Consider the following 22,682-nt stretch of genomic DNA (forward strand, 5'->3'; position numbering starts at 1 on the left):
CCTCGGTGCCGTAGAGAGTCCAAATTGCAGGGCCTGGAAGTGGTAGTGACAGTCCTGCAGTGCAAACCGTAGATAAGCCTGATGAGGCGGCCAGATCGGAATGTGAAGGTACGCATCCTTGATATCCAGAGAAACTAGGAATTCCCCTTCCTCCAGACCTGAGATCACCGCTCTCAGAGACTCCATCTTGAATTTGAACACTGGTAAGTACAGGTTTAACGACATGAGGTTCAAAATTGGTTTTACCGAACCATCCGGTTTTGGTACTACAAACAAGTTGGAATAATATCCCTTGTTTTGCAGATGAGGTGGAGCTAGAACAATGACTGGAGTTTGTACCAGCGTTTGGATGGCATGTTGTAAAGTTATACTTGCCTCTTGTGAAATTGGTAAGCCTGATTTGAAGAATCTGTGAGGTAGGAGCTCTTGGAAATCCACTCTGTATCCCTGGGAAATAAGAGCTATGACCCAGGGAACCTGGCACAAACTTGACCAGGTCTGACTGAAGAATTTTAGTCGAGCTCCCACCTGACAGCCTTCCAGGCATTGCAGTCCACCGTCATGCTGAAGGCTTTGAGGAAGCAGAGCCTGAGCTCTGTTCCTGAGCACTGGCAGTTGCTGGTTTGCGTGATTTACCTCTTAAGCCGCTGGAGGATGTAGAAGCACCCTGGATTTGCCCTTGAACTTGGCCATCTGAAAGGACAGCAACTTAGTAGCTGAATAAGTATTCTTGGTTGAGGGGGCTGCGGTAGGAAGATACGTAGACTTACCTGCAGTAGCTGTGGAGATCCATTTGTCTCGTTTGTCTCCAAAAAAGGCCTCTCCTGTTAATGGTAGGCTTTCCACGCCTTTCCTGGACTCCGCGTCAGCAGTCCACTGGCATAGCCACAAGCCCCTGCTTGTCAACACTGTCATAGCGGTGGTGTGTGCATTAAGCAAGCCTATTTCTTTTATGGCTTCCACCATAAAGTTTGTAGAGTCCTGGTAATGCTGCAGGAGTAAAACAACATTCCCCTTAGACAAGGAAACTAACCCCTCAATTAGGTTACCTGACCATTTCGCAATGGCTTTTGTGATCCACGCACATGCAATAGTGGGTCTTTAGGCCATCCCAGCAGCTGTGTACAATGATTTGAGTATAGTCTCAATTTTACGATCAGCCATGTCTTTTAGGGAGGCTGCACCAGGAACAGGCAATACAATTTTACATGACAGCCTAGAGACTGATGCGTCCACTATCGGTGGATTTTCCCATTTTTTCCTATCCTCCAGAGGAAAAGGAAAAGATGAGAGCAACCTTTTAGGGTTCTGAAATTTCTTATCAGGATTAACCAACAGTTCTTCAAACAGGGTATTCAATACCTTTGACGCAGGAAAAGTGACTGAGTACTTCTTTTTTACATTAAAATAAGATTCCTCACACTCCTCTGACACTTTGCCAGGAATATGCAGAACATCTCTGATAGCCTCTAAAAGAGCCTCTATTCCGTGACAGAGCCGCATCCCCCTCCAAATCCACCTCACCCTCTTCCATGTCTAACCTGTCAGAGTCAAACTACAGAATATGGGCCAGAGATCGCTTTTGTGGACAAATGGGAGGGTATTGAGACGCTGTTTTAGGGACTGAGTCTCTGTTCATAAACTCATCCACAGTCTGTCTTAAGTATTGCGTCTCTTTCTCATTGCGGGACAAATTTGTAGAAAGAGTGGAGATAATTCCTTTAAGAGAATTAACCCAATCTGGTTCAGCCCCGCTATTCTGTGAACCCCGAGTACCCAGTAGTGAGCCCCCTGGTGAAAAGGAACACTCCGCTGTACAAGAAACACACTCCTTGCCTGACATAATGTAAATGTGACAGTACACACAAACACACAAGAAAAGCTTAAGCACAAGTAACCCACAAAGAGCCCTTCAGGGAGACACAGGGTTGTTTGAAGCCAGCCCCCACCGTGCTCTTACCACTAATGCCAAGCTTAGCCGGGTCGCAGACGAAGTACCCTGATAGAGAACTTGGTACACTAATAGTCGCTCCCCCCCTGCTATGACCCCCTGGTACCGCTGAGGTTATTTGGAGTCACACCGGAGGAGCTGCGCGTCCCTGTCAGTCAGCATCTGTGTCCACTGCAGAGGGAAAATGGTGAGCTGCTGGATCATCTCATAGTGAAGCCCCACCCCTTCAATGGCGTGCGGTCTTCCCGCTTTTTTTTATACTGGCTGAGGTAATTTTTGAGCTTAGAACAGTTTTAAGACTCAGTTTGCCAGTTTGGGTACTGTGTACAGTGTACTGAGACGCAGTTGCGTACTGTGGAGACGCATTCCGCCCCATTTAGAAGCCGTGCGTCTCCGTACCCCCATGTCGCCATAATGGCCGGCGCCCCGCTAACCGGGACGCCGGATCAGTACTTACCACTTTTCTTTCTTCTGGCTCTGTTAGGGGTGGTGGTGTGCTGCGGGAATGTACACTTGCCGTGGTGGGGCTTGTGAATGGTTCCATCAGGAGCTCAGTGTCCTCTCAGTGGGAAATGAGACCATTATCCCTTCAAGAGGTTGGGCCAATCCCCCCCAAAGTCCCACGAAGCAGGCAGGCTGGTGCCAACCAGAGAGAGAAGCGCTGTCACTAAAAGTATTAATATATTTTATTAAAATGACCTTAATTACATATAAGAATTATGAGAAAACCTGAACATCCTGTGACTTTAAGAAATACTTTGCTTTTTTCTGAGGAAACAGCCCCAGGATTGAGGCTGAGAAATGCGTCAAGCAACCCGTCTGATTACACTGCCCGACATTCTGCCCGGCATCCAGCTGACCATTACGAACAGAGACTGATTCCAGCAGCACGTCTCTGACAGTATCCGCCGCTCAGCGTCTCATCCGGCACTTGCTCGGCATTTGGCTCACCGCACCAAACGGATATTCAGCTCATGACAGCTAGCAGCATGCTCCAGATGAAGCCTTATGGAAAGTGGTGAGAGAGCATTACAGCCTTTGAATATTCATGCCGTTCTGAATGAGACTGTGAGCGTTTTTACCCATTATCTCCTACAAGCCCTGTTCATCTTATTGCAGTGTCCCAGAGCGGGCAGCCGGCGCCCTACGGACACAAAATAACTGTTGCCTACTGCATAAGTTGGGTTAAGTATAATAACAGACTCCAAAATAGCGTTATATGCTTAATCTGTTATTGTGCCACCATAAGCTTCCTAAGAAAAGCTTGTCAATTCTGGACGGCATTATTGGGAACTAAGGGCTAATAGGGATCTCACAAATAATTGAGCGGATGATATCAATGTGAATAACTCCTATATACATCACGGATGAACTCTTAAACCCTCTACCAATATATGGTCTCAAGTGTTTCAATCAGCCCATGCGTGGAGCTTATTCTAAGGAATTCCTTTCAATTATAAGAGTTACTATATATTATATAGAGGGTAGTTTGTACACTGTTTCAAAGGAGACCTCAGTGAGGAATACAAATTGTTACAGGTTTTGATGTGTTGCTGCTAAAGTATTTCTTAAAGTCACAGGATGTTCAGGTTTTCTCATAATTCTTATATGTAATTAAGATCATTTTAATAAAATATATTAATACTTTGTGACAGCGCTTCTCTCTGTGGTTTTTATTATCAATTTTTGTTTTTTTGAGGCTCCGCACCTCAAATAAGTGAAGCTGCAGTCAGTATTAATATTATCATTGTCTCATAGCCAGTACACCAGCGCCTGCTTATATTTCTTTGTAGAGTTTTGGTGCCAACCAGCCCTGCCGGAAAATAACAAAGATAGAAAATAAATGCAAAAACTCTTCTGGAGCTTCCTTCAGCGTGACTGGCTCCTCCGGTCACATTTTCTAAACTGAGTCTGGTAGGAGGGGCATAGAGGGAGGAGCCAGCCCACACTATCAAATTCTTAAAGTGCCCATGGCTCCTAGTGGACCCGTCTATACCCCATGGTATTAAATGGACCACAGTAACCTCTAGGACGTAAGAGAAACATGAACTGTTGGGGGTACTTGAGGACCGAGGTTGAGAACCACTGGGATAATTGGAATTCCATTTCCATGGAATACATTTCAAGTATGTAGGAGAACATATTACTGCATTACCTTATATTGGAGTTTTTAACCTATTCAGTCGCACAGCGTGAGAAAACAGCAGCAATAAATATCAAACTCATATGCATCAGGCACTTATCCAACAATTCGAACTCAAAGGTAGATAGAGACTTAGTGCTGTATCACCCGGCTCAGGAGAGCGCGATACAGGGAGACTTTACCCCGCTTCCAGGATCGATCAAATACGTTAGCAAACGCTGAGTGGATACAGACGCTATTAGTGTAACCACACGCCCCGTGAACCTACAGTGAAAACTGACGCACCAGTCACACTGCTAAATAGTAGTAGATAGGCTACTATAAGATAACACCATCTGGAAAAGGTGTTATCCTGTCGGGTCCAAGCTCCACTTGGTAAATCTGACAGCTTCTCACACCTATAGAAACCTATAAGGGCTGCGATTGCTGTTGGAAATGGACAGACTGCAATAGACATCAGCTATATCAGCTACAGTCCCTTCTTAATACATTTGGGGGATCCTTAATATTTGTGGTTATCCAACAAAAACATATTTTGGGGAATATCTAGCAAATATTGTTTAATAAATAGGTCCTCCAGGGAGCAAGCATTAGTGTGTTTTCTTTTTCTTCCTTGCATTTCTAGAATTAGAAACAAGATCTTCCATGCTTAATCTTTCTAAAAACGTAATTTCATTAAAATAAAATATTGCTAAACAGATGTTTCCAAGAGGTAAGTCCATTTACATACCTGTGGAGTGAAAACAAATATGTTCTGGCGAATACTATACAGTTTGGAGGTCCCCAAGACACCCATATTTCTGTAGGGTCTTCCAGTGAGTTTCATCTTTTTATTACGTCCTGTATTGAAACAAAAACTACATTAAAAAGGATATCACTGCAAATTACATGTAAAGAGCGCAAAAAAAACAATTATCTGTCTAACAGCAAAATACTATATAGCGCAAAAGTAATAAGCTCTGAACTGATGGTCCCAGTACGATTTCAGCGAGCGATATAGCCGCTAGATTTAAAGTGACAAACCGTGTTAAAGCAAAATCAACCTGGTCTTGGCTTAAAACTAATTAGCGCTTTAAATCTGGCAGCGATATCAGAATAGCACCAGGAGCAGCAAATGGGAGCCTGTTACATTTGGGCCTATAAAACCGCCCACAATAAATACAAATATAAATGCATATATACAAAGGACAAATACTGCTCACCCCAAGGTTTATGACCAATGCTGTGAGAAGACAAGAAGATTCCCAGGAACACCCCAGTGGGCTCTGGCTTGGGTGAATACAGGGTGATTCAGAAGTCGCAGTACATCCTTTTGTATCAAAAACTGTGCAGGAAATGGGAAAACTGAATACTCCAGTAAGGTATGGGAGAGGTGGGCTATCTTTTAGGGTATGTACTGAACATGGGCACCATCTTGAAATCGGCCATCTTGAATCGTGTAACATGTCAAACAACATCAGAATTTACTGAAAAGTTTATTGCTGCAAACAGATTTGAAAAGGAGATTTATGGTAGACTTACCATAGTTAAATCTCTTTCAGCGAGGTACACTGGGTTCCACAGGGAATACATAGGGGTGTAGAGTTGGATCTTGATCCAGTAGCACCAACAGGCTAAAGCTCTGACTGTTCCCAGAATGCATTGCACCACCTCCTCTATAACCCTGCCACTGGAGCTCAGTTTCGTTAACAAGTCCAATGCAGTAGCATGTAAAAGAGAAGGCAGATGTTAGTCACATAGAACCACATTCTCATGACAGGAGAAGGGACCAGCGGCTAATGCCATACAAAACCAAAGAAGCTAAGTGTGTCAGGGTGGGCGCCCTGTGGAACCCAGTGTACCTCGCAGAAAGAGATTTAACTATGGTTTGTCTACCATAAATCTCCTTTTCTGCAGCGGGGTACACTATGTTCCACAGGGAATACATCAGGGTGTAGAGTTGGATCTCGATCCAGAGGCACCAAAAGGCTAAAGCTTTGACTGTTCCCAGGATGCATTGTATAGCCTAAAGCAGTTCCTCATGGGAGGGGACGCACCGTAGCGGACACAAGAACCCGGCATCAAAAGGAAGCATCCTGGGAGGCGGAAGTATCAAAGGCATAAAACCTAATGAACATATTCACCGAGGACCACGTCCTCAGTGAACATGTTCAGCGGACGCGCCTAGCGGGCCGCCCAAGAAACTCCAACAGATCGAGCAGAATGGGCTTTGATAGCAGCAGGAGCTGGAAGGCCAGCCTGTGCATATGCTTGTACAATCACCATTCTAATCCATCTGGCCAAGGTTTGCTTATTTGCAGGCCAGCCACGTTTGTGAAAACCAAAAAGTACAAAAAGAGTATCGGACCTCCAGAGAGAGGCAGTACTCTCCAAAAAAATACAGAGAGCCCGTACCACATCCAAAGGCCGCTCTTTGGAGGACAAACCAGAAGAGATAAAAGCCTGAACCACCATCTCTTCGTTAAGGTGAAAAGTTGACACCACCTTAGGCAAATAACCAGGGCGAATTCGTAAGAACTGCCCGGTCACGGTGAAAAATCAGAAAGGACGGCCGACAGGACAAAGCTCCTAAGTCCGACACCCTCCTAGCAGAGGCAATAGCCAGCAGAAACACAACCTTAAGTGTAAGATATTTAAGGTCCACAGACTCAAGAGGTTCAAATGGAGACTCTTGTAGGGCATTCAAGACAACAGATAGATCCTATGGAGCCACAGAAGGGACATAGGGAGGCTGAATTCGTAAAACGCCCTGAGTTGCAGTATTAACATCAGGAATAGACGCAATTTTTCTCTGAAACCACACCGACAAGACAGAAATATGAACCTAGAGGGAGGCCAAATGAAGGCCTAAGTCTAGGCCTTGTTGCAGAATAGCTAAAAGTCTGGGAGTTCTAAAATTGTATGCATCGTAATTCTTAGCAGAAAACCAGGTGAAGTAAGAATTCCAGACCCTGTAATAAAATCTGTGCAGAAGCCGGTTTGCGGGCCTTCAGCATAGTTTGGATAACCACCTCGGAGAATCCTTTGGCCCTCAGGAGTGAAGCTTCAAGAGCCACGCCGTAAAAGCCAGTCTGGCCAGGTCCGGTTAGACACAAGGGACCTGAACGAGGAAGTCTGGGCGTTGAGGAAGTAGAAGAGGACGCTTGATTGATAGACCCTGCAGGTCTGAGAACCAATGCAGTCTGGGCCACGCTGGAGCGACTAGAAGTAGTATACCTCCTTCTTGCTTGAACTTCCGTAGAACCCTGGGTAGAAGCGACACTGGAGGGAACACGTATGACAGCTGAAAGTTCCATGGAATTGCCAGTGCGTCCATGAACGCTGTTTGAGGATCCCGTTTCCTTGATCTGAAGACCGGAAACTTGTGATTGTGCCGAGACGCCATCAGGACTACATCTGGTAGGCCCCACGTGTCCACTAAGAGTTGAAAGACTTCCAGATGAAGACTCCACTCTCCGGCGTGTACATCCTGACGACTGAGGAAATCCACTTCCCAGTTGAGGACTCCAGGAATGAACACTGCTGATATTGCTGGTAGACGGCGTTCCGCCCAACGAAGGATTTTTGACACTTCCATCATTGCCATGTGGCTTCGAGTGCCGCCTTGATGATTTATGTATGCCACCGTGGTGACGGTCTGAATGTACTTGAACAGGCCTGTTCCATACCAGAGGCAGGGCCAGACTCAAAGCATTGAACACTGTCCGCAATTCCAGAATGTTTATCGGGAGGAGAGATTCCTCCTTGGTCCACCGACCCTGGAGAGAGTGTTGCTCTAGCACCGCACCCCAACCCCGCAGACTGGCGTCCATAGTCAGTAGGACCCAGTTGGGGATCCAGAAGGGTCGGCCCCTGCTCAACTCTTGGTCCTGTAGCCACCAGCTCAGTGACAGATGAACCTCCGGAGTCAAGGAGATCATTTGAGACCTGATCCGATGAGGCAGGCTGTCCCATTTTGAAAGGATTAACCTCTGCAGAGGGCGGGAATGAAATTGAGCGTACTCTACCATGTCGAAAGCCAACACCATGAGGCCTAGTACTTGCATCGCTGAGTGTATCAACACTCTTGGGCGAGAAAGGAAGTATCTGATCCTGTCCTGAAGTTTCATGACTTTCTCTGGAGACAGAAACAGTCTTTGGATGAGTGTGTCCAGCAGTGCCCCCAGGTGCACCATGCTCCGAGCAGGGACCAGCGAGGACTTTTTACAGTTAATGAGCCACCCGTGGGCTTGTAGGAATTGTACCATCAGTGCCAGATGACGGAGGAGAACATCTTGGGAGGTCGCCAGGATCAGCAATTCATCCAGATAAGACAGTATCCTGATTCCCTGACGGCGGAGAAGGGCCGTCATCACAGCCATGACCTTGGTGAAGATACGAGGAGCCATGGCCAGTCCAAATGGAAGACCCTGGAATTGAAAATGTAGGTTGCCAATACCAAATCACAGATATTGTAGATGCGATATGGCAATTGGTATATGTAGGTAAGCATCCTGTATGTCCAGGGATACCATATAGTCTTTGGGTTCCATGGCCAGTACAATAGAGCGCAGCGTTTCTATACGGAATTTGGACACACTCACAAATTTGTTCAATGATTTGAGGTTGAGTATAGGCCAGAAGGACCCTTTGGGTTTCGGAACTAGAAACAGGGTTGAATAGTATCCCCTGCCTCTCTGGGACAGTGGTACCGGCACTACCACTCCTGTGTCCAGGAGGGATCGCACAACCAAGTATAGAGCTTGCGCTTTCAATGGAAGGGATAACCATTGAGCAGAACTGGCGAGTGGGAACGTCTCTTGAAAGAGACTGTGTACCCGTGAGAGACAACTTCCCGCACCCAGGTGACCAAAGTGGTCTTTAACCAGGCCTGGGAGAACTGCAAAAGTCGGCCTCCCACCCTGGGGTACCCCAGGGGGAGGCCCGCCCCGTCAAGCAGCAAGCTTGTCTTGTTTGGAAGCAGGCTGATGGGCGGCCCAGGATTGTTTAGGTTTGGCCTTAGTGGTTTTGGAAGCACGAACCTGTCTCGGGTATGCCTGACCTTTTGCTTTCCCTGCAGGTGGAAAGGAACACAAAGTGGTACTCTTTGCCTTCGGTGCAGAAGGATTAGTACTTGGTAGAAACGCAGTCTTAGCAGTCACCAAGTCAGTCACAATCTTATTCAGATACTCCCCAAATAGGATGTCTCTCTTAAAAGGGAGCACCTCCAAGGTCTTTTTGGAGTCCAGGTCCACCTTCCAGGACCTCAACAACAGAATTCGGCAAACCAGTATAGACGTAGTAGACGCCTTGGCTGCCATTACACTGCCTCAAAGGACGCCTCCTGAATATAGTGGGAGGCTGTGGTAATATGAGACAGATATTGTCTGGCAGTGTCAGAAATATCCTGAGGCAGCTCATGCTCTAATGCCTGAACCCATGCTTCAATTCCTTTCGCGGCCCAGGAGGATGCTATAGTGGGTCTATGTACAGCACTGGTAAGGGAGTAAATAGACTTCAGGCATCCCTCCACACGCTTATCCGTCGGTTTCTTCAGTGAGGTGACAGTGGTGACAGGGAGAGTAGATGACACCACAAGACGGGCGACATAAGAGTCCACCGGCGTTGGAGTTTCCCACTTGTTACTCAACTCCGCAGGGATAGGATAACGAGCTACAGTAGCATCTTTTCAGATATGGAGAATTTCTTTCTTGGAGACGACCAGGATTCCTGACGTATGTCAATTAAATATTGTGGGGTAGGAGATTGGAAAAAATCCTGCCGCGCCCTCTGAACTGCTGCAAAAGGTAGGTAAATTAGAGATGTCACACTATCTCTAGAATCACAAAAAATACAGAGAGAAAGGTTTTACCACCTAAATGCGCTGTCCAATAGAATTACCCAACATAAACCTAAATGGGAGTCCCCCAGCAGTGAGGGGTGAATGTTCAATGTCGTGGATGGGGTAGATTAAATGTTCATGTGTATTTCTTCTCAAATCCACTGACGGAATATTTCTATCGGGAGAGTCCTCCACGCAGGTATGCTTAATCTTGAGGTGATGTCAGATCCTCTCAGCGATCACCATACAGGGCCCACCTGAAGGATGAGTCCTCAGTGTGTCGCGGGTTTGTGAAAAATAAAATAGAAAGACCATATAGTGTAATACGTTCTGATATGTCATGGGCAGAAATCGTTAATAATTGCCCTTCACCTGGTCAATATAATGCCACACACCTTCTACAAATAGTGACACCCAAGCAATGGTGCAAGAAAGCGGTAGGGTTAAATCAATTACCAGAGTGAACAATAAGTGGGCATAGATCTCCTCTCTTCACATTAATCACAAGTGGTTGCCCTTCTCCCACTAATAACACCCAAACAATGGTGCAGTAAAACGTTAGAATTGAATCAATTACCAGAATAAACGGTAAGTAAACATAAATCTCCTCTCTTCACAGTTGTCACGGGTGGTCGCCCTTCAAGTAGGTATATCCCGATATGCGGTGAATTTATGCAAAAAGAATTTTTATAGAAACCACATAGCGTAATACGTTTGAATAATCACACACTAAAACAAGCAAATGTACAATGATCAACCATGAAATGCTGAATGGTCAAGCCATAAAAATTCCCAAAAGGGCAAGAATGTAAAAAATATGACAAACTTTTCTTTAAAAAAACTTATGGGGTAGCCTAGATGGCAGTAGAATTCACTCAATTACCAGAAATGCAGAGTAAGTGTGCTCAAATACTCTGGAGGTGTGAGGGATGGTATGTTGCCAGTCGGCGCTCCGGAATCGCTCCCTGGACTCCTCACCTCATCTGATAGCTGAAGAACGTTCTGTCAACACTGCTGCCCCTTCACCAACGCGTTTCGACTTGCAGTCTTTCTCAAGGTGAAGGTGTAAGGTAAGTGCTGTGTTTATATAGCACAAAGGTCCCAGTCCTTCCCACAAGGGGGCGGGGACCGGAAGTTAATTATAAAACATTCAAAGAGGTATTTGTTATAATGCTAAGCATAAATGATATATATAATACAATGGCAAATGAATAAAACATTTCTTTTTTTTTTTTTTAACAGCTCAATGTGGGGAAAGTCCCGATATAAATGTATAAAACTTTAATTCCTAACTTGCGTTCCAACCCCTTGGAGCGCAAGTTACTTCCGGCGGAAATCCGGTCCGGCCCTTATAGGGTGATCATAGTCTTAGATGTCCGTACTATATGAGGCTGGAGCCGTACGTAGGGGACCTACGTCACTCCCTGGTGACAGGAAGGAGCAGAGGGGGGAACGTCCTGTACCTCCCACCGTCCGCGCCAGGTCCGGAAACGCTGTGCGTTCCAAAGTCCGGAAGTCAGTGCCAGCTCTCCGTCCTCGTGAAGAGAAGACGGGGAGGGGGGGGGGGGGGGGGGGGCGTGGCTAGAGTCCGGCTTCTGCAGTATACAATGCGCTTTAAAGTAACAGGCTGCCTACCTTCCAGACGCCCATTGATGTATAGGGCAAAAACCCATACAGGTGCCAGGAAATAAAACCTGACATATGGTTATGGAGCTGGTGGCCCATAAATACATGCAATCAATCTGTTACTAGGAGTGAATTTGTGTTTTCCCTGGGAATGATTCTAAGGGATGGTAGGAGATAAAATCTAATATGTACCCTGAACAAGATTTCTAGTGAGGACAGGAGGAGAGAGAAGGGATGATAAGGTTATAGGAACCATTTCATCTCAAAATCCAAATTAAGGCCCCTAGGGACCAGGGTGCTTAGATTAAAGATGGTTTCCATTTCCTTTCGTGCCAGTCTCTCTTCAGTGTAATTTTTTCTCCAGTTATTTTGAATGGAATGAATTCCACAAAAAGAGACTAAATGAGCAATATTGCATTGATGTTCATGCTTGAAATGGGCTGACAGTCCATGTGTGATGAGTCCCTTCTTAATGTTACGCAGATGTTCGCTTGTTCGTTCCTTAAGTTTGCGTGTAGTCCTGCCAATGTATTGTTTTTTACAGATACATTCTAGTAGATAAACTACATTTTTGCTGTCACAGGTGATAAAGTCATTGATAGGAAATTCTTTAAAGTTGGCAGTGGAAATGTACTTTATAGTCGCAGCATTGGTACCCTTACAGTTTCTACACATTTGACAGGACCCGCAACGATAAAAGCCTTTTGATTTAATGGGATTCTTCCTTTTCCTTGTATCCAACATACTGGAGACCACCTTAGATCGTATGTTGTCTGCTCTCCGATAGACAAACCTCGGTTTTTCGGTAATATACTCTCGCAAAATGGGGTCTTGTAACAGTACATTCCAATGTTTTCTTATGATGGATTCAAGATCTTTGTATTGGCTGTTAAATTTGGTGATAAACGTGACCCCGGGTTTCCCTTTGCTTGGCTTTGTCTTTTTACTGGTATTACTGATGGCGGTGTCAATGTCGGTAGTGATCATATCCTCCCTATTCTCGTTCTCATATTGTGAAAAGGTATCCGCCACGTTATTTTCTTTGTACCCCTTATTCAGAAAGTGTTTCTTAAGGGTAGATCCTTGTAGGCGGTAGTCCTCTATCCTAGAGCAGTTCTTTCGGACTCTGTAGAACTGACTCTTAGGTACCGATGTCAACCAGTTTGGATGGTGGTTACTGGAAAAGGGTATAAAAGAGTTGCAATCCGTGGGTTTGACGTATGTTCTGGTCTCCAATTTTCCATCCTGGATGAAGATAGTGAGATCCAGAAAATTGATTTGTTCTTGATTATGAACAAATGTAAGTTTGATGTTTTTATTATTGGAATTAAGATGTTCACAGAAATGGTCTAACGAATTGTGATCGCCTCTCCAAATGAAGAGGATATCATCAATGTATCTCACCCATAGTACCAGGCTTGCCCCCATGTTATGGCCCCCGAAGACAGATTCTTCTTCCCAGTGGGCCATAAACAAATTGGCATAACTGGGGGCAAACCTGGTACCCATGGCAGTCCCATGTTGTTGTAGATAAAATGTGTCATCAAAACCAAAAAAATTATTCGTGAGTATTAGTTCAATTCCCTCCAAAATGAAGGTTTTTAAATCCTCATTGAGGTTTTCTCGATTCAAGAAAAAAGATGTGGCCTCGATCCCATGTTTATGGTCAATGACCGTATAGAGAGAGGTCACATCCGCAGTGACTAAAATGAAATCTGTATTCCATGGTACCTTACTCAATTGTAGGATTACTGAAGTGGAGTCCTTTAGGTGAGAGGGGGTTTTCTGAACAAGGGGTTGCAGCAGATGGTCAATATACTGGGAGAGGTTAGAGGTCAGAGAGTCTGTACCGGCAATTATAGGTCTCCCTGGTGGGTGTTCTTCATCCTTGTGAATTTTTGGAAGAGTATACATCACCGGGATGGATGGATGTGTAATGTCCATATATTTCCGTTCGCTTTCCGTTATAACCTTCCTCCGTTCGTATTTCTCCAGTAGGAGGGTCAGTTTCTTTTTTATTCCTTCAGTGGGGTTCCCCCGTAATCTTTTGTACGTCTTCCCATCATTCAGCTGTCTTTCAATTTCCATTTTATATTCATCCACATTTTGTATGACCACAGATCCGCCCTTACTCTGCATTTCTGGTAATTGGGTGAATTCTACTGCCATCTAGGCTACCCCATAAGTTTTTTTAAAGAAAAGTTTGTCATATTTTTTACATTCTTGCCCTTTTGGGAATTTTTATGGCTTGACCATTCAGCATTTCATGGTTGATCATTGTACATTTGCTTGTTTTAGTGTGTGATTATTAAAACGTATTACGCTATGTGGTTTCTATAAAAATTCTTTTTGCATAAATTCACCGCATATCGGGATATACCTACTTGAAGGGCGACCACCCGTGACAACTGTGAAGAGAGGAGATTTATGTTTACTTACCGTTTATTCTGGTAATTGATTCAATTCTAACGTTTTACTGCACCATTGTTTGGGTGTTATTAGTGGGAGAAGGGCAACCACTTGTGATTAATGTGAAGAGAGGAGATCTATGCCCACTTATTGTTCACTCTGGTAATTGATTTAACCCTACCGCTTTCTTGCACCATTGCTTGGGTGTCACTATTTGTAGAAGGTGTGTGGCATTATATTGACCAGGTGAAGGGCAATTATTAACGATTTCTGCCCATGACATATCAGAACGTATTACACTATATGGTCTTTCTATTTTATTTTTCACAAACCCGCGACACACTGAGGACTCATCCTTCAGGTGGGCCCTGTATGGTGATCGCTGAGAGGATCTGACATCACCTCAAGATTAAGCATACCTGCGTGGAGGACTCTCCCGATAGAAATATTCCGTCAGTGGATTTGAGAAGAAATACACATGAACATTTAATCTACCCCATCCACGACATTGAACATTCACCCCTCACTGCTGGGGGACTCCCATTTAGGTTTATGTTGGGTAATTCTATTGGACAGCGCATTTAGGTGGTAAAACCTTTCTCTCTGTATTTTTTGTGATTCTAGAGATAGTGTGACATCTCTAATTTACCTACCTTTTGCAGCAGTTCAGAGGGCGCGGCAGGATTTTTTCCAATCTCCTACCCCACAATATTTTCTAGTCACTCGAGGATCAAACCCACTGCCGCCCTATTATGTTTGCCCACAGAGATGTCAGAAAAGAGAGATTTGATGAAATCTTCTCTGAAAGATGTACTTCTACAGATGTTATAGACGAAGATTTAGAGGAGATTATGTTCAAATTAGAGAATGCCTTGCTTAAAGAAGGCAGAATATGGTGGGAGATTCTGTCTTTGGAAAGATATATAGCGGAAGATATTATCCCACGAGGTCTGAGAATAGATAAATTACCGTCTTTTACTAACAAATCCCCCACCTTTGAAAAAGAATGGCTACGCATCATTGATTTCTGTTCTATCTCCCTCATGAAACTTATTGTAAGAGAAAGAGGGAAGGAACTTAAGGATTTGGAAACCGAAATAGATTCCCTGAAAGTAACAGTAGAACCCTTTCAAGACCTACAAGATTTCAAAGAAATAGAGAAAGAGATCATTGAGAAGGTAGCCCTCAACGAAAAAGAACTGATGCAAAAAAAGAAGAAAAAATACACCCGTGACCTAATGGATTTTAAGGAAGGGAAAAAACATCTCATCACGAGAAAGGAAAGAAATTTCTTCAAACCTAGAACCCAGGGCTTAGATATTCCCTATAGAAGACCTCGGGACTTAGGGAGGAAAACTTATAACCCAAGGGCGGAATATTCATGGAGAAGTCCACCTAGAAGGGAAAGATATGACCCGGAAATCCATAGAGAACAAAAATTCCCTCAATGGAGGAATTCCTGGAAACAGAATATCGGGAGAGATAGATACCCCCGAAAAGTTTACTCCCCTATCCGAGGGAGAGACCCACACGATAGACGAACATTTAGATCAATCACCCAGAATAAGGAACCAAATCCCGGGCCATCAAGTAGAAGGACCCCCCCTCGGAAACCAAGAAATTCAGTATCCTGGAAAGAACAACAAGAAAATGAGGAAGTTTTTTTAGATCAGGACAGGCCACGAAGGGGAAGAAGGTAAAAAGAATTAAGAAACATGAAAAACGAGGAACAAGGGGATTAAATTCACGTAAAATTCACCGCAAAATGTATAAGACCAAAAAAAGAAGAGAAAAACGAAATAGAATTGCTCTCCAGAAAGAAAATATCAATTTGAGGACCTCAGTGGAAGAGGAACACTTGGACCATATTAAAATATTCAATTTGAGTCATCACACACTAACGAAAGATGAAGAGAATGTACTCAAAAAAGGACTAAAATATGCACCGTCAAGCCAGATGGATCGCTTTGAGGCATATGTGGACCTCCAGAAATTCGTTAGGAAGCTCACTTTGAAAATTTTTTTCCATGAACAACAATCCAATCCAAAACATTAATCCCACCCAATTCAAACCAAAGTCACACTTCTTTCCAATGCATAAGAAAGGGTGTTTCATTGAAACCTTCGAAAAAATCGTCAAGGATGAAATTGAGAATACACCATTCAAAGACGTAGACAAACAGAATCTTAACTACAAGGAAAGAAAAGCCATCAAGTATTTGCGTAACAATAAACTTATCGTTATAAAACCAGCAGATAAGGGCGGATCTGTGGTCATACAAAATGTGGATGAATATAAAATGGAAATTGAAAGACAGCTGAATGATGGGAAGACGTACAAAAGATTACGGGGGAACCCCACTGAAGGAATAAAAAAGAAACTGACCCTCCTACTGGAGAAATACGAACGGAGGAAGGTTATAACGGAAAGCGAACGGAAATATATGGACATTACACATCCATCCATCCCGGTGATGTATACTCTTCCAAAAATTCACAAGGATGAAGAACACCCACCAGGGAGACCTATAATTGCCGGTACAGACTCTCTGACCTCTAACCTCTCCCAGTATATTGACCATCTGCTGCAACCCCTTGTTCAGAAAACCCCCTCTCACCTAAAGGACTCCACTTCAGTAATCCTACAATTGAGTAAGGTACCATGGAATACAGATTTCATTTTAGTCACTGCGGATGTGACCTCTCTCTATACGGTCATTGACCATAAACATGGGATCGAGGCCACATCTTTTTTCTTGAATCGAGAAAACCTCAATGAGGATTTAAAAACCTTCATTTTGGAGGGAATTGAACTAATACTCACGAATAATTTTTTTAGTTTTGATGACACATTTTATCTACAACAACATGGGACTGCCATGGGTACCAGGTTTGCCCCCAGTTATGCCAATTTGTTTATGGCCCACTGGGAAGAAGAATCTGTCTTCGGGGGCCATAACATGGGGGCAAGCCTGGTACTATGGGTGAGATACATTGATGATATCCTCTTCATTTGGAGAGGCGATCACAATTCGTTAGACCATTTCTGTGAACATCTTAATTCCAATAATAAAAACATCAAACTTACATTTGTTCATAATCAAGAACAAATCAATTTTCTGGATCTCACTATCTTCATCCAGGATGGAAAATTGGAGACCAGAACATACGTCAAACCCACGGATTGCAACTCTTTTATACCCTTTTCCAGTAACCACCATCCAAACTGGTTGACATCGGTACCTAAGAGTCAGTTCTACAGAGTCCGAAAGAACTGCTCTAGGATAGAGGACTACCGCCTACAAGGATCTACCCTTAAGAAACACTTTCTGAATAAGGGGTACAAAGAAAATAACGTGGCGGATACCTTTTCACAATATGAGAACGAGAATAGGGAGGATATGATCACTACCGACATTGACACCGCCATCAGTGATACCAGTAAAAAGACAAAGCCAAGCAAAGGGAAACCCGGGGTCACGTTTATCACCAAATTTAACAGCCAATACAAAGATCTTGAATCCATCATAAGAAAACATTGGAATGTACTGTTACAAGACCCCATTTTGCGAGAGTATATTACCGAAAAACCGAGGTGTGTCTATCGGAGAGCAGACAACATACGATCTAAGGTGGTCTCCAGTATGTTGGATACAAGGAAAAGGAAGAATCCCATTAAATCAAAAGGCTTTTATCGTTGCGGGTCCTGTCAAATGTGTAGAAACTGTAAGGGTACCAATGCTGCGACTATAAAGTACATTTCCACTGCCAACTTTAAAGAATTTCCTATCAATGACTTTATCACCTGTGACAGCAAAAATGTAGTTTATCTACTAGAATGTATCTGTAAAAAACAATACGTTGGCAGGACTACACGCAAACTTAAGGAACGAACAAGCGAACATCTGCGTAACATTAAGAAGGGACTCATCACACATGGACTGTCAGCCCATTTCAAGCATGAACATCAATGCAATATTGCTCATTTAGTCTCTTTTTGTGGAATTCATTCCATTCAAAATAACTGGAGAAAAAATTACACTGAAGAGAGACTGGCACGAAAGGAAATGGAAACCATCTTTAATCTAAGCACCCTGGTCCCTAGGGGCCTTAATTTGGATTTTGAGATGAAATGGTTCCTATAACCTTATCATCCCTTCTCTCTCATCCTGTCCTCACTAGAAATCTTGTTCAGGGTACATATTATATTTTATCTCCTACCATCCCTTAGAATCATTCCCAGGGAAAACACAAATTCACTCCTAGTAACAGATTGATTGCATGTATTTATGGGCCACCAGCTCCATAACCATATGTCAGTTTTTATTTCCTGGCACCTGTATGGGTTTTTGCCCTATACATCAATGGGTGTCTGGAAGGTAGGCAGCCTGTTACTTTAAAGCGCATTGTATACTGCAGAAGCCGGACTCTAGCCACGCCCCCCCGTCCCCGTCTTCTCTTCACGAGGACGGAGAGCTGGCACTGACTTCCGGACTTTGGAACGCACAGCGTTTCCGGACCTGGCGCGGACGGTGGGAGGTACAGGACGTTCCCCCCTCTGCTCCTTCCTGTCACCAGGGAGTGACGTAGGTCCCCTACGTACGGCTCCAGCCTCATATAGTACGGACATCTAAGACTATGATCACCCTATAAGGGCCGGACCGGATTTCCGCCGGAAGTAACTTGCGCTCCAAGGGGTTGGAACGCAAGTTAGGAATTAAAGTTTTATACATTTATATCGGGACTTTCCCCACATTGAGCTGTTAAAAAAAAAAAAAAGAAATGTTTTATTCATTTGCCATTGTATTATATATATCATTTATGCTTAGCATTATAACAAATACCTCTTTGAATGTTTTATAATTAACTTCCGGTCCCCGCCCCCTTGTGGGAAGGACTGGGACCTTTGTGCTATATAAACACAGCACTTACCTTACACCTTCACCTTGAGAAAGACTGCAAGTCGAAACGCGTTGGTGAAGGGGCAGCAGTGTTGACAGAACGTTCTTCAGCTATCAGATGAGGTGAGGAGTCCAGGGAGCGATTCCGGAGCGCCGACTGGCAACATACCATCCCTCACACCTCCAGAGTATTTGAGCACACTTACTCTGCATTTCTGGTAATTGAGTGAATTCTACTGCCATCTAGGCTACCCCATAAGTTTTTTTAAAGAAAAGTTTGTCATATTTTTTACATTCTTGCCCTTTTGGGAATTTTTATGGCTTGACCATTCAGCATTTCATGGTTGATCATTGTACATTTGCTTGTTTTAGTGTGTGATTATTCAAACGTATTACGCTATGTGGTTTCTATAAAAATTCTTTTTGCATAAATTCACCGCATATTGGGATATACCTACTTGAAGGGCGACCACCCGTGACAACTGTGAAGAGAGGAGATTTATGTTTACTTACCGTTTATTCTGGTAATTGATTCAATTCTAACGTTTTACTGCACCATTGTTTGGGTGTTATTAGTGGGAGAAGGGCAACCACTTGTGATTAATGTGAAGAGAGGAGATCTATGCCCACTTATTGTTCACTCTGGTAATTGATTTAACCCTACCGCTTTCTTGCACCATTGCTTGGGTGTCACTATTTGTAGAAGGTGTGTGGCATTATATTGACCAGGTGAAGGGCAATTATTAACGATTTCTGCCCATGACATATCAGAACGTATTACACTATATGGTCTTTCTATTTTATTTTTCACAAACCCGCGACACATTGAGGACTCATCCTTCAGGTGGGCCCTGTATGGTGATCGCTGAGAGGATCTGACATCACCTCAAGATTAAGCATACCTGCGTGGAGGACTCTCCCGATAGAAATATTCCGTCAGTGGATTTGAGAAGAAATACACATGAACATTTAATCTACCCCATCCACGACATTGAACATTCACCCCTCACTGCTGGGGGACTCCCATTTAGGTTTATGTTGGGTAATTCTATTGGACAGCGCATTTAGGTGGTAAAACCTTTCTCTCTGTATGTCAATTAAATGTTCAGAATGTGGTAAGACTATAAATGTTCAGAATGTGGTAAGACTACTTTAGTAACCTTCTGACGATTGAATTTATCAGGTTTCTTAGATGCAGCAGTGGGATCTAACTCATAATCAATTTGTAGAATCAGCTTAATAGCCTCCACTAGGTCAGGAACATCAACCTGAGTTGTAGGTTTCTTGTCAGAAGCAACTGTATCACTGTCTGAAGGATCAGTATAAACCCCATCCTCATCAGAAGAATTCTGAAATAGTGGATTGTGAGGAGGAAGCGGGCCGGTTAGATGACCCCTTGACCCCAGAGTGGCATGGGGTAGACTTTTGTCAAACCAAAGATTGATTTAATTGTTGTATCTGGGTAGACAGTGTCCACCCAGGGCGGATTAACTACAGTGACAATATGTGGCTGCAATGGCACAGGAGGCCCCACTGGGGCGTAAGACATGTCACAAGCGTGTTCAGCATACTTGAGAACGTTGCCCAAGGTGGTTCCTGATTGGCCACTGGTGCTGCGGCTGACTGGGAGATGTACATCTCCCAGTACTTGAACCATCAGCTAAAACTTTCCCCTCAGGTAAATCCTTTGTGCAAGCACTGCATGATGCAGAAGCGTCCGCGGATTTCCCGGCGCGTGTGGCAGACATTATAGGGAATGTAGCCTTAGAGCGTAACAGTACAATATAGCCATACAAATACAAAACCTGCAAATAACCCCTTGATTTATGTGGCAGTAAATACAGGACACAAACAGAGAATTAAAGTGGCATGAGGTGACTTTAATACACAGCAAAAATATGATTTTAATTACCTACTGATAAATACTTTTCTCGTAGTATGTAGAGGATGATGCGGTCCATATTAGTACCATGGGGTATAGACCGGTCCACCAGGAGCCAATGGCACTTTAAGAGTTTAATAGTGTGGGCTGGCTCCTCCCTCTATGCCCCTCCTACCAGACTCAGTCTAGAAAACTGTGCCCGAGGAGACAACATACTTCGAGAGAAGGAATTACACAGATAGTGGCGAGATTCATACCAGCTCACACAACAGGCACATCCGGCCAACATGCCGGAAAAACTCAGCAAAAGCTTAAACAGTACTGAAACAGTAAATAATGCATTAATTACATAAGAACCAGGCAGTACTGAACTATAAAACCAAAGCAGGAAAAAGAAGCGCTGGGAGGGCGCCCAGCATCCTCTACGGACTACGAGAAAAGGATAGGTAATTAAAATCTTATTTTCTCTTACGTCCTAGAGGATGCTGGGGTCCATATTAGTACCATGGGGATGTACCAAAGCTCCCAGTACGGGAGGGAGAGCGCGGAGGCTCCTGCAACACTGCTTGACCAAACTTGAGGTCATCAGAGGCCAAAGTATCGAACTGGTAAAACTTAGCAAACGTGTTCAAACCACACCAAGTAGCAGCTCGGCAAAGCTGTAAAGCCAAGACACCCCGGGCAACCGCCCAGGAAGAGCCCACTTTACGAGTAGAGTGGGCCTTAACCGATTTCGGACACGGCAATCCTGCCGTAGAATACACATGCTGAATAGTGAACCTGATCCAGCACAAAATCGACTGCTTAGTAGCAGGACACCCAATTTTCTTGGGATCGTAGAGGAAAAAGAGTCAGTCTTTTTATGATGAGCCGTACTCTTCACGTAGATCTTCAAAGCCCTGACAACATCCAAAGCCTTTAAAGCAATTGAGGAGTTAGTAGCCACTGGCACCACAATAGGTTGGTTGATATGGAAAGCCGATACAACCTTAGGCAGGAACTGTGGACGAGTACTAAGTTCCGCCCTGTCTTGATGGAAGATCAGATAAGGACTTTTACAAGATAAAGCCCCCAATTCTGACACGCGTCGGGCAGAAGCCAAGGCCAACAAAGTGACCGCCTTCCACGTGAGAAACTTGATATCAGCCTCCAGTAGAGGCTCAAACCAAGCCGATTGTAGGAACTGGAACACCACATTCAGATCTCAGGGTGCCGTTGGTGCCACAAAGGGAGGTTGGATGTGCAGAACCCCTTTAAAAAAGGTCTGACCTTCAGGGAGGAGAGCCAATTGCTTTTGAAAGAAAATTGACAAAGCAGAGATTTGGACCTTGATGGAGCCTAATCTCAGGCCCATATCCACTCCTGCTTGCAGGAAAAGGAGAAAACATCCAAGGTGAAACTCCACCACAGGGAATTTCTTGGATTCACACCAAGAAACACATTTCTTCCAAATAAGGCGGTAATGTTTAGACGTTACCCCCTTCCTAGCCTGAATCAGGGTATGAATAACCTCACTCGAGATACCTTTCAGAGCTAAGATCTGGCGCTCAACCGCCATGCCGTCAAATGTAGCCGTGCTAAGTCCTGATAGGCGAACGGCCCCTGCAGTAGCAGAACCTCCCGAAGAGGTAAAGGCTTTGGATCTTCCAGCAGAAGATCCAGCAGATCCGCATACCAAGCCCTCCTTGGCCAGTCTGGAGCAATGAGTATTGCCAGAACCTTTGTTCTTCTTACCAGCTGAAGAATCTTTGGTATCAGAGGAAGTGGAGGGAACACATACACTGACGTGAACACCCACGGTGTTACCAGTGCGTCCACTGCCACTGCCTGAGGGTCTCTTGACCTGGAACAGTACCTCCCCAACTTCTAGTTGAGGCGGGAGGCCATCATGTCTATGTGAGGAACCCCCCACCAACCGGTTACATCCTCGAACACCTCCGGGTGGAGGC

The 22,682-nt window shown here is 44.3% G+C and overlaps 1 protein-coding gene across 12 annotated transcripts in view; it reads right to left on the reverse strand.

The window, feature by feature from the left end:
• Positions 1–22,682, reverse strand: part of PHKA1 (phosphorylase kinase regulatory subunit alpha 1) — an 828,488-nt gene that overhangs the window by 472,561 nt on the left and 333,245 nt on the right. For all 12 annotated transcript variants that reach the window (XM_063937031.1, XM_063937029.1, XM_063937030.1 and 9 more), the window contains one exon: positions 4,825–4,934. In XM_063937031.1, coding sequence (XP_063793101.1) covers positions 4,825–4,934 — 110 coding nt within the window. The remainder of the gene's footprint in view (positions 1–4,824; positions 4,935–22,682) is intronic.

The sequence above is a fragment of the Pseudophryne corroboree genome, chromosome 8 (assembly GCF_028390025.1).
Source record: "Pseudophryne corroboree isolate aPseCor3 chromosome 8, aPseCor3.hap2, whole genome shotgun sequence".
In the NCBI taxonomy this organism is placed as follows: domain Eukaryota; kingdom Metazoa; phylum Chordata; class Amphibia; order Anura; family Myobatrachidae; genus Pseudophryne; species Pseudophryne corroboree.